General features: G+C 39.6%; 1 protein-coding gene across 2 annotated transcripts in view; it reads right to left on the bottom strand.

Annotated features, from left to right (window-relative positions):
- DAW1 (dynein assembly factor with WDR repeat domains 1) overlaps positions 1 to 12,461 on the bottom strand; it is a 58,861-nt gene that overhangs the window by 41,284 nt on the left and 5,116 nt on the right. The window contains exons 2-3 of one of the 2 annotated variants that reach the window (XM_011951951.1): positions 12,191 to 12,242; positions 2,139 to 2,211 (exon numbers count right to left, since the gene is read on the bottom strand). In XM_011951951.1, the coding sequence (XP_011807341.1) occupies positions 2,139 to 2,206 (68 nt within the window). In that variant the 5' untranslated portion in view covers positions 2,207 to 2,211; positions 12,191 to 12,242. The remainder of the gene's footprint in view (positions 1 to 2,138; positions 2,212 to 12,190; positions 12,243 to 12,461) is intronic. The other variant, XM_011951950.1, reaches the window with a different exon arrangement.

Raw genomic sequence — 12,461 nt, 5'->3', positions numbered from 1 at the left:
TGAGTGCCTGGAGTCAGAGCCCACAAGTCCTTTTTGAAAACACCTAATAATTCATACTTTTAAAATATAAAAATCTGTGGTTTTGCGGAATGTCTAGCTGGAGGTTATTCTCTCATACAGAAGCTTATCTGTACCACTTGTGTGATATCCTATGCTGCACAAGTTGTTTCTCAAACTAGACAAAAAGCCTATCAAGTCTAGGGATTATGATTAATATCTTTATAGCCTCTTATAGAATCTAACCCAGATTAGATTCTTACATACGTGTTGAAGGTACATGTACATAATTGCTGACTAAATAAACGAATGTCTAACAAAGAAACTTTCTGCATGCTAGCATAATCACGCAAATCAATAACATGTTCCATTTATAAAAATTACAGGTTGGGTTTGATATTAGGCCTCGTTGTTCCTGAAAATAACAAAGACTGTTGTATTCAATGACACTATCTGTGCCACTGTTTATTCTTTGACTGTAAAAAAAAAAAAAAATCAATTGACTACCTTTTTTGTGCCAAGCACCTGAAATAAGACTTGGACCCTACATAGACCACCATCCTCTGAGCCATGCCCCATCCCCACCCTAGACAGGTGTTCCCAGAATCACCAAACCTCTCAAGTGGCAGCAGTTCCAGGATTGATAGAGCCCCTGTCTCATCAGCTATGGTGCCAAGTGGACTCATTATAAAACTACAGAGTAGCCCATATCAGACAGGTCCTTTTGCTTACAGTCTCAGGCCACAAACCTAAAACACAACATTTTTGTTTTGTTTCTTTTGCAATTTTCACCCATTGAGATTATTTTCACCTTATCTGAACTTAGGCTCTCACAGAATAATCACTAGTCTGACTCTCTCTTGAAGTAGGATTTTTGTTTGTTTGTTTGTTTACAAAGATAGGGTCTTGCCATTTTGTGTTGCCTGCGCTGGTCTCAAACTCCTAGCCTGAAGTGATCCTCCTGCCTTGGTCTCCCAAGGTGCTGGGTTGGAGTACAGTGGCGTGATCTCAGCTCACTGCAACCTCTGCCTCTTGGGTTCAAGCGATTCTCCTCCCTCAGCCTCCTGAAGAGCTGGGACTACAGGCATGCACCACCATGCCTGGCTAATTTTTGTATTTTTAGTAGAGACAAGGTTTCCCCATGTTGGCCAGGCTGGTCTCGAACTCCTGACCTCAGGTGACCCTGCTGCCTCAGCTTCCTAAGGTACTGAAATTACAAGTGTGAGCAACCACACCCAGCTATTTGCATTAGATTTCCTACAGAGAATGAACTCTGGGCATTACATGGGTTTCCTCTGGGTTCATACCAAGCTTCAGTAATAGAGATTAGGGCTTCTTGTTCTGCTCCATGACAATTAATGAGGAGGAACATATGCAGTCAGCTCGAAGAAGTATTTAATAAGAAAATAACAGGCTCAGTAACATTCTTAAAACTCAGTAACAAGTACTTCTCAAAAATGTAAAGGTCACTGGCTGGGCGCAGAGAATCGCTTGAACTCAGGAGGCGGAGGATGTAGTGAGCCGAGATCACGCCACTGCACTCCAGACTGGGCAATGAGAACGAAGCTCCATCTCAAAAAACAAAAAGAAAGAAAGAAAGAAAGAAAGTAAAGGTCAGCAAAAATAAGGGAAGTCTGAGAAGCGGTCGCAGCTTAGGGAAGCTTAAGGACACATGATGGCTAAATGTCATGTGGGATTCTGGATGGAATCCTGGAACAGAAGAAAGGAATTAGGGAAAAACTAAGAAAAACTGAATAAAGTGGGCTTTAGCTAGTAATTATGTATCACACTGGTTCATTAATCCTAATAAATGTACCTCACTAATCTAAGATGTTAACATCAGGGGAAACTGGGTGTGGAAACTCTACCTTCACAGCCTCTCTAAAATTATAAACTAAAAGGTTTATTTTTTTAAGACCTTAGAAGAAAAGAAAAGAGCGATGACCCTTTTCCCACTTCCTCTTCATTCAGCAAGAGCCTTAGGTACAACTCCCTGAAACAAACAGAAACTGATACACCACAGAAGAACAATTTTTTAAAAACAATGTATTATCTGCAGTTTATGCAGCTCATCCACACATCACTCTGTGTCAAGGCTTTCCCAGTGCACATTTACTTGTTGAATCCTACAGCTAACTTACCTGGGACCAAGATCAAGCAAATCTATTGACTTCGTCTTTAATTCTCCATGTTTTTCATATTCCAACATAATTCCTATAGAAATAAACAAACATGTTATAAAAACACTTACAATGACCACCTATGTCAAAAGTTAACCTACGTTGCCACAGTTTTTTCCATTTGTATGTTTTAAATGTTTTTTTTTGAGACGGAGTCTCTCGCTCTTTCTCCCGGGCTGGAGTGCAGTGGCCGGATCTCAGCTCACTGCAAGCTCCGCCTTCCGGGTTTACGCCATTCTCCTGCCTCAGCCTCCCGAGTAGCTGGGACTACAGGCGCCCGCCACCTCGCCCGGCTAGTTTTTGTATTTTTAGTAGAGACGGGGTTTCGCCGTGTTAGCCAGGATGGTCTCGATCTCCTGACCTCGTGATCCGCCCGTCTCGGCCTCCCAAAGTGCTGGGATTACAGGCTTGAGCCACCGCGCCCGGCCTTAAATGTTCAATTTTTTAACAAAACATAAGCAGTGGTATCTAGTTCCAAAACAAGATCATGTAGACACACTTTTCCCCATCCTTCCCTCTAAATTTAACTAAATACCCTTGAAATTGTCCAATAGACAATGATAAAATAATAGAAAGACGAATGGAAGAAGGTAGACTGGCTATGGGTTTCAGGGCTTGAGGAATGACTACGTGGTGAGATTCCTGGATTCTCTTTTTATCGCTACACCCCACACCCCAAAACTAGGACAAGAGGGCCCTAATCCCTGCCCCACAAATGGGGCCTCTGCAAGCAGTTTGATCCCGTAGTGGAAGCTTGGAGCTGGTCCAGTTCCCATTGCACATGCTGGGCCCCAGCGGGCAGTCGGATCTGGCTGCAGCCCCATCAAGAAAGTCCTGGGACCTCCCAGACCCCGCTCCACAGCCAGGCCTTTGGTGGATGGTCCTCTCCACTTGCAAAAGGGGCAACAGTGACATCCACGGATGTCTCCGACCTCACTCCACAACTAGGCACTGAGGCAGCCTTAGCAAAGCTCTGCGTCTCCCCGTCTTCCAGCCAGCAGCACAATCAGGCCAGAAGTGACCACGAAGGTCACTCAGTGACCCCAGGCCTACTAGGGAAGTACCTTCTGCTCCCTGCAGGTGGCGCCCGCAGTGACTGAGCAGGAGCCTTAGCAGCACCCGAAAAAACAAAGGACAGTGACGTTGCAAGGGCCTAGGAAACTACACCGACACCATTGGAACTAACGCCCGCAAAAGTAGCCCAAGAACACATATGCCAAATCTAAGCAGATTTCGCCAAATTAGAAGGTTTAGACAGGATCAAGGATCCCTGTAATAATCAAAATATCTAGGATACAATTTTTTTTTTTTGAGACGGAGTTTTGCTCTTGTTGCTCAGGCTGGAGTGCAATGGCACGATCTCGGCTCACCGCAACCTCCACCTTCCAGGTTCAAGCGAATCTCCTGCCTCAGCCTCCCTAGTAGCTGGGATTACAGGCGCCCACCACCATGCCCGGCTAATTTTGTATTTTTAATAGAGACAGGGTTTCTCCATGTTGGTCAGGCTGGTCTCGAATTCCCGACCTCAGGTGATCTGCCCGCCTCGGCCTCCCAAAGTGCTAGGATTACAGGCATGAACCACCATGCCAATTTTTTGAAAATCATCTATTACACCAAGGACAATCAACAAACACCAATACCAAGATGAATCAGAGGTTGGAATCATCTGACAAGGACTTTAAAGAAGATATTATAAAAATCCTTCAACAATCATTTACAATTTCACTTGAAACAAATGAAAAAATGGAAAATCCCAGAAAATGTTTATTAAGCCAAATGAGGATTATAGAACTGAAAAATATGATAACAAAAATAAAAAACTTGCTAAGGGGTGGGGGGAGGGGGGAGGGACAGCATTAGGAGATATACCTACTATAAATGACGAGTTAATGGGTGCAGCACACCAACATGGCACATGTATACATATGTAACAAACCTGCACGTTGTGCACATGCACCCTAGAACATAAAGTATAAGAAAAAAATAAATTAATTTTAAATAAAGAAAAAAAACTTGCTAAGTGAGTTCAAAAGTAGAGATGACAGAGAATAGAATCCGTGAACTTGAAGATGGATCCATAGAATATATTCCATCTGAACAACCCAGCGCTAACAAAAACTAGACAGAGCCTCCCAATCACTTTATTCTACTACCTCTGTCTGTGGATATAAACTAGTACATCTCAAAAATCTGGCTTCAGGATCACCTTACACTCTTAACAATTATTTAGGACACCAAAGAGTTTTTCGGTTTTTTCCATTACTAAAAACTAAAATTGAGAAATTTTTGAATATGTATTGAGTAAAATAACAATAATTCACAGCATGTTATTTTTATAAAATTTTTGTAAAAATAACTAAATTTTCATGACCCGAAAAAGAGTAAGAAGACTAGCACTGTTTTATACTTTTGCAAATCTCTAATATCGAGCTTAAGACACTGGATTCTCATCTCTGCTTCTGCATTCAAGCTGCTGTTAAATATTTTATATATTTAAGAAAAGTATAAGTATAAAGAATGTATTCAGACACTAATACGTGGTTGAAAATGAAAGAGCATTATAATTGCCCTTTTATATCATTGTGAACATTTTTTGATATTATATTAAAACTCAACAAATGGTAACTTCTTAAAATTAGTTGCGATATAGGATCTGAAACCATATTAGTGAACTTTTCCATGTACTTGCATTAAACCCCATTGGTCCATTTCACACTTTCGATGGATCTTTCGTTCATGCATGATCCATGCATAATCGTGCACCGAACATTTGAAAAATACTGATCTACTAAGTTGTGCATATCTTATAACTGTTGACATATTTCATCACACCATATCAGAAAGTAACATTTGCCACTTTCACTACCAATTTTTATCATAAGAAAACTTACTGTTGGTAAGCTGTCAAGATTATGGTGGTAAACAAAAGTTTTCTGAACTTAACACTTTTTGCTTGAAAGCTAAAATATATCACTATTAAGAAATGCTGATATTTAGTAGAGACGGGGTTTCACCGTGTTAGCCAGGATGGTCTCGATCTCCTGACCTCGTGATCCCCCCGTCTCGGCCTCCCAAAGTGCTGGGATTACAGGCTCTACTAAACATACAAAAACTAGCCGGGCGAGGTGGCGGGCGCCTGTAGTCCCAGCTACTCCGGAGGCTGAGGCAGGAGAATGCCGTAAACCTGGGAGGCGGAGCTTGCAGTGAGCTGAGATCCGGCCACTGCACTCCAGTCCGGGCACAGAGCGAGACTCTGCCTCAAAAAATAAATAAAAATAAATAAAAATTAAAAAATAAATAAATAAATAAGAAATGCTGATATTTTTGCTTGAAAGTTGTGGGCTCACATTCTTCATTTTCAAGAAAATGTCTACCAAAAGTCTGAGTCTGAAAACCGTGTTGTTTCTCAGTCAGTCTTTCAAGTAAAAATGCTTTTCAATGAAAAAAAGTTGGCTCATCTCGGAACTCAAGCGACCACCTATATTTTCCTTAAGACAACTGTATTAGTTTGTTTCTATATTGCTATGAAGAACTTCCCAAGACTGGGTAATTTATCAAAGAAAGAGGTTTAATTGACTCACAGTTCCTCATGGCTGGTGAGGCCTCAGGAAACTTACAATCATGGTGGAAGGAAAAGAGGAAGCAAGACACCTTCTTCACAAGGTGGCAGGAAGAGAATGAATGCAGGAGGAACTATCAAACAATTATAAAACCATCAGATCTCGTGAGAACTCACTCACTATCATGAGAACAGCATGGGCGAACCACCCCTTGATCCAATTACCTCCACCTGGTCCTCCTTTGACATGTGGGGATTGTGGGAATTATAATTCAAGATGAGATTTGGGTGAAGACACAAAGCCTAACCATATCAACAACTATCAGACTTCACACTAGAGCAGAAGTGCTTTCTTAGCACTTTCTATTTGCTCACCTGGAATACTCAAAATACATGCACTCCCATGTTAATATTTTGCTACATTAATAATTTTCCCTGCTTCATCAAGGAAATCCTCAAGCAAAACTAGGTTGTTCTGTTGGGATTTTTCTTTTGTTTTTTCCTATTGTGAGTGTGTGTCACTGAAGAATAAATACAGTGACCACCATTAGAGTTTGGTGTCACTACCTTGATTTGTAGTAAGGCACCAGCAGTTTCACCTTCCATTGCTTCTGCACCATTAGTCACAACGTCAGCACAGTGTAGAAAAGGAAGTTACATCTTATTGTTACTAGGAAAAATAAGTTTGACCTTGAGACCCTGCTGAAAGTGTTCAAGGGTACCCAGGAGTCCTCCACAGTTTAAGAATCACAGCTATAGACCATAGTTTGGTATAACAGATATAATTCCAGCAGTATTTCAGATCAAGGGAAAATAGGAAATGTTGCCAAAACACTCTACTTTTCAAAAGCACTGAGCCATTAAGAAAGAATGTGGCAGAGGCCAGGTGCAGTGGCTCACACCTGTAATCCTAGCACTTTGGGAGTCTAAGAGGGCAGAGCACTTGAGGTCAGGAGTTTGAGACCAGCCTGGCCAACATGCTGAAACCCCTTCTCTAATAAAAATACAGAAATTAGCTGGGCACGATGGCAGGCGCCCGCAATCCCAGCTACTTGGGAGCCTGAGGAAGGAGGATCGCTTGAACCCAGGAGGCGGAGGTTTCAGTGAGCCAAGATCACACCACTGCACTCCAGCCTGGGTGACAGAGTGAAACTGTCCCCCCAAAAAAAAAAAAGAAAAAAGAAAAAGAAAAGAAAAAGAACGTGGCAGAGTTGAAAAGTGTATACTTGGCATCAGATAGATCCTCAACCCCTTACTTATGTCATGATCTAGCAAATGTCAATTTTCTCATCTATGAACCTACAGTTTGCTGGTTGAGATTAAATAAGAGGTATATGAAGCACCTGGAATAAAGTCTTAATGAACAGTGCTTATTTTCTAGCTATTAATCAAATGCTACCTTGGGGCATATCCTACAGGGTCACCTTGTATTACTTAAATTGCATTTATGCCTCCTCTTTCCAGTGAGATTGTAACATCTTTGAAGAAGGAAGCATATCCATGTCCTATGCTTTCCTATATTCCCAAAAAGATCCTTCTCAGGGCAAGTCATGATTTAAGCACAGCAGGCCTGTGATTTTTGTTTAGGTTCAAGTACAAGCAACACACTCAGATTCCTCTCTGGATTCCATTTCTCTATCAAAAGTGCCTGCCCTTATCCAGTGTCTTCATGATCTTTCAAAATGCTCTAGCAGTACTTGTGGAATACCTGAACTAACTGGTAGATGACAGGAAGACCGTCCTCAAATTGCTTAATGCATTTGACATTCTCTGTCCTTATAACATGTGGCCTTTCAGAAATAATCAATACTATAAACAATATATCCTCCTTCCTCAAATATACCCTCTTTAAGCTTTTTATAAAATCTCTTCTTTCTCTTTTTCCAATCACTTTGTTATTTTTTATTCTCCTTTGTCCTCTTTTGCCTGACCTTTAAACACTAAGCATCTTTAAACTTCAGGTCTACAGATTCTTCTCTTCTCACCTTACATTCTTTCCCTATATAAATTCATCGGTACCATGACTTTAATTACCATCAACATGCTAACTATTAATCGCAAATCTCCAGTGTATATCTCCTCTGAGTTCCAGATACATAGATGTCTCCCTACCACCTCAAAGAGTTCAGGATCTTCTCCTTCCACACTGCTTCTCCTCTGGAGTTTCTACCTCAGGGTCGGACATCACTACCCACTCAGCTGCACAGCTATGATCTCTCGGAAGGAATGTTTCTCAACCCTGTCTTGCTGGACGGATGTGCTGAAACCTAAACAGGAAATCCAAGCAGCTGTTGCATAATGAACTGCAAGATTTTAGAACGGAAAAGTAATTCAAAATGCTTATAATGACTCAAGAAACTGTCCAGAACACTACAACACAGCAAGCAAATGCTACTTAGAGGATAGTTTGGCATAATTTTGTTTTGGTTTTTTTCCCCCCAAGAAGTAGTTCCTTTGTACTAAAGACCTGAAACCAAACTCTACTCTTAAAAGCAAACTTACAAAGAAAAAAAGAAAGTTTCTGTGGAGAGTCAACCAGTACTTATTTCCTTAGAGTGAAAAAAAAAAAAAGACTGTTCATGTCACATTAAACTTTTCAGCAAAATATGGACATTACAGCATTGTTGAAGTATTTTTAAACTTAACTGTGTGCCACGTTATAAAAAAGATTTAAGGTGCTTACAAAAGATGAATAGAATACAAAAAGCTAAGACTGGAAGAAGATAAGAAAGAGATACTGTATCCATTGAAGATACAGTTAATGACAAGATCACATTTATAATTGCAAAGAAAATTACTGAATATCTAAACATAGAATTAACAAGAAATGTGCAAGTCCTAAATGTACTATTGAATATAAAAGAAAATTGTGATAAATGAGGAGACACATTTCTGGATGAGAAAACCCAATGCTGTAAAGATGTCAAATTTATGAAGTTAATGTAATTATAATGATTTTACTTTTTGAAATGTGAAAATTTACTCTATCAGATATTACAATGAACTGTAAAAAAATAAAGTGTGGTTTGATACAAAATTAGATCAGCATAATCATCAATTTTGATCATCTATGCATCAAATTTTAAAAATAAAATGAAGGTAATATTTCAAGTTAATAGAGAAAGAAGGTATTGTTCAATAAATGATGTGATAATATTTCAAATTAATAGAGAAAGAATGTATTGCTCAATAAATGATATAATAGTTAGATTTTTTGAAAACTTAATAAAATAGATTTCTGCCACATACAATGTACAAAAACATTCCAGGTTGATTACAAATTTTAATATTAAAAATAAAATATAAAATATTCTAGATAATACAATGTATTTGTCTCTTAGTACTTTGTAAGTACATGAAATACAATAGCTATAAAAGAAAAAATTGACCAATTTGTCTAAAATAAATTGTAAGCTTCTGTACGATAAAAGATGCCACAAAGTTAAAGGAAATTGTAATCAGCAAAGTTTGAACCATAAACACAAAGCTTTAAGAACTTAATATAAAGAACTCCAAAAATGATTTTTAAAAAGAAAATTGGACAAAAGTCAGGAGCAGTCAATTTACAAAGACAGAAAATGATCAATAAACCAAAACAAAAAGTCCCTAACTTCATTATTAAGAAAAGATACAAAACAGAATAGACATAAGTTTTACCCATCAAATTAGCAAAGATCACAAAGACTGATAATATTCAACATAAGCAGCTTGAAGACACAGGCACTCTAACGTGTCAGGTGGCTCCTTTCAAGTCATGATCGCATCTTCAGGGGGATGAGGCTGATCTTAGCTATTCCTTGATGCATTTTCCATTATTTGGCTATACACAAATATTTTATTAAAGTAAGAGAAGCCAGGCATGGTGGCTCATGTCTGTAATTCCAGCACTTTGGGAGGCCAAGGCGGACAGATCACTTGAGGCCAGGAGTCCAAGGCAAGCCTGGCCAACATGGTGAAACCCTGTCTGTACTAAAAATGGAAAAAATTAGCCAGGTGTGGTGGCATGCCTGTAATCCCAGCAACTTGGGAAACTGAGGCACGAGAATCGTTTGAACCCAGGAGGCAGACGTTGAATGAGCTGAGATTGTGCCATTACACTCCAGCCTAGGCAAAAATAAATAAATAAATAAAAAATAAATAAACAAATAAATTTAAATTTAAAAAGTAAGAGAAAAATAACAAAATAGAAAAAATGATAGGGGTCGACATCTTTTCTTTTTCATTTTGTTAGAGTCTGAGTCTTGCTCTGTTACCCAGGCTGCAGTGCAGTGGTACAGTCAACACTCACCGTAGCCTCGAACTCCTGGGGACCCATGCCATTCTCCTGCCACATCTTCTTGAGTAGCTAGGACTACAGGCACATGCCGCTATGCCCAGCTGATTTTTTAATTTTTTGTAGAAACAAGATTTCACTAAGTTTCTCAGGCTGGTCTTCAACTCCTGGGCTCAAGCCATCCTCCTGCCTCAGCCTCTCAAAGTGCTGGGATTAAAGGCATGCACCACCATGCCCAGTTGATCAGCATTATCAGAATATAAATCCTTGAAGATCAAGATCGCTACAAAGCTATTTGAAAATTCAAGAAAGATACATACTGTAAACGTACAAAGTCTGTATCAGTGCAAGATGCCATTATCATCAAGGGAGTGTTTCATTCTGTACTATAATTTTAGATTTTTTGCATTATATATGAGGATATTTAATATGTGCTGTTAATTATTGAGGACATAAATGCTTGCATAAATAAATGATGTACACAATGAATAAGCAATATAATAATAATCTGTAACTCAGAGAAAGGTTGGAAAGAATTAGCACCTGGCAGTACACAGAGTATGATCTAATACCCCAAGGAAATGCATTTTTAACATTTTAGCAGATAAGTTAACAAAAGTCTGCTTTCTTTATTCACTATTTGTTTGTAATAAAGTAAAAAGTTCAAAATCTTTAAGCTGACTACTAAAAATTCTTTGGGATGCTGTACAAATGGATCTAGAAAATAAAGTACAAAATTTAAACATGTACATTTGACTGCTTCACTGTGACAAAACCTCTAGGCCAGGGGTCCCCCCACCCCACTGGGCCCTGGACCAGTACCAGTCTGTGGCCTGTTAGAACCCGGGCCACACAGCAGGAGGTGAGTGGCGGGCGAGCGAGCATTACCACCTGAGCTCGTTCAGCCTCCTATCAGATCAGCAGCAGCATTAGACTCCCATAGCAGCACGAACCCTATTGTGAACTGTGAATACAGGGATCCAGGTTGCACACTCTTCAAATGAATCGAACTAATGCCTGATGATCTCAGGTGGAACAGTTTCATCCTGAAACCATCCCCCTGGTCTGTGGAAAAATTGTCTTCCACGAAACCAGTCCCCGGTGCCAAAAACGTTGTGGAAGTTTGATCTAGGCAATATGTTCATCCCTCTCATGATTAGTGAGCTCCAATATGAGCAAAAGGCTGTGATATGTATCATGAAGAATAAAAACAGAAAACAAAGAGTCTGGAAGCAGTGGCTCACGCCTATAATCCCAACACTTTCGGAGGCCATCACTTGAGGTCAGGAGTTCGAGACCAGCCTGGCCAACATGGTAAAACCACATATCTACTTAAAATACTAAAATTAGTTGAGTATGATGGCACATGGCTGTAATCTCAGCTACTCGGGAGACAGAGGCAGAGGTTGCAGTAAGCCAAGCTTGTGCCACTGTATTCCAGCCTGGGTAACAGAGCAAAACTGTGTCTCAAACATAAAAATTAAAAATTAAAATAAACAAAGATGCTGCCAGAAATACATGCTTTTCTTCAGTGATTGTTTCCCGTAGTATCTTAATAATCTTGATTTTCCCTTGATTGTGCATTATTCAACAAATCTAATTCCCAAAACACTTAGGTAAGAAGCTTCTATTCCTCAAATTCTTTAATACATTAAAAGGGCATGCTTCAAACGATACTAGTATTCTTTACTTAGATTATATATTCAATCAACAGAAATCCTTAAAGTGCTTAGAATGTTAACTAGATTAGTTAATGTTGACTTAATTCCTTCTCCTGGTCAAAGAACTATGGACTTCACACAATAAACGAAATACAAAAATTGTCACAACTGAGTCAGCTGAAAAGTACATAGTCAACACCCACTCTTCCCAAAGCAAAGAGCTTATGAATTAATAAATGTGACCAAGATGAAAAGGAATGTCCCATGTTTGGTTAGCCATGTTACTGGCATGCACATTTAGCCTTTGGGAATGTAGGTAGGGAGAGGGATAATTCAGTAGATAGCAGCAAGACAATGCCCCTGACCTATACGTTATTCAAAAGAAAGTGGGAGGGTGAAAATTAGAGGATTGGGAGGCAAAACAAAACTGCTCTATATGCAGAAGGGATAAAGTTAGCACGGGAATGACTCAGTGGAATGATTTTTTCCTATCTGATAATGCTGTTATTGAAACACCTACCTGCTATTCAGTAGTATCCTAGAAACTTGCATATGATTTGGCTCACCAAAGACTGGAATTCAGAAATTAAATGTCAAGCATGCTAAGTAATATGACCTCATTATGAGATAAGCATTAAGGCAATAGTGGCAAGCATGAGTCAAGAGAATTACGTGAGCCTAAGATCTCTACAAGAATCCTAGGTTTGGCTGGGCGCGGTGGCTCATGCCTGTAATCCCAGCACTTTGGGAGGCCAAGGTGGGCAGATCATGAGGTCAGGAGATCCAGACCA

Source organism: Colobus angolensis, unplaced genomic scaffold, assembly GCF_000951035.1.
Source record: "Colobus angolensis palliatus isolate OR3802 unplaced genomic scaffold, Cang.pa_1.0 Scaffold33, whole genome shotgun sequence".
Classification (NCBI taxonomy): domain Eukaryota; kingdom Metazoa; phylum Chordata; class Mammalia; order Primates; family Cercopithecidae; genus Colobus; species Colobus angolensis.
Note: the sequence above shows the minus strand (reverse complement) of the source record. Positions and strands in the feature narration are given on the sequence as shown.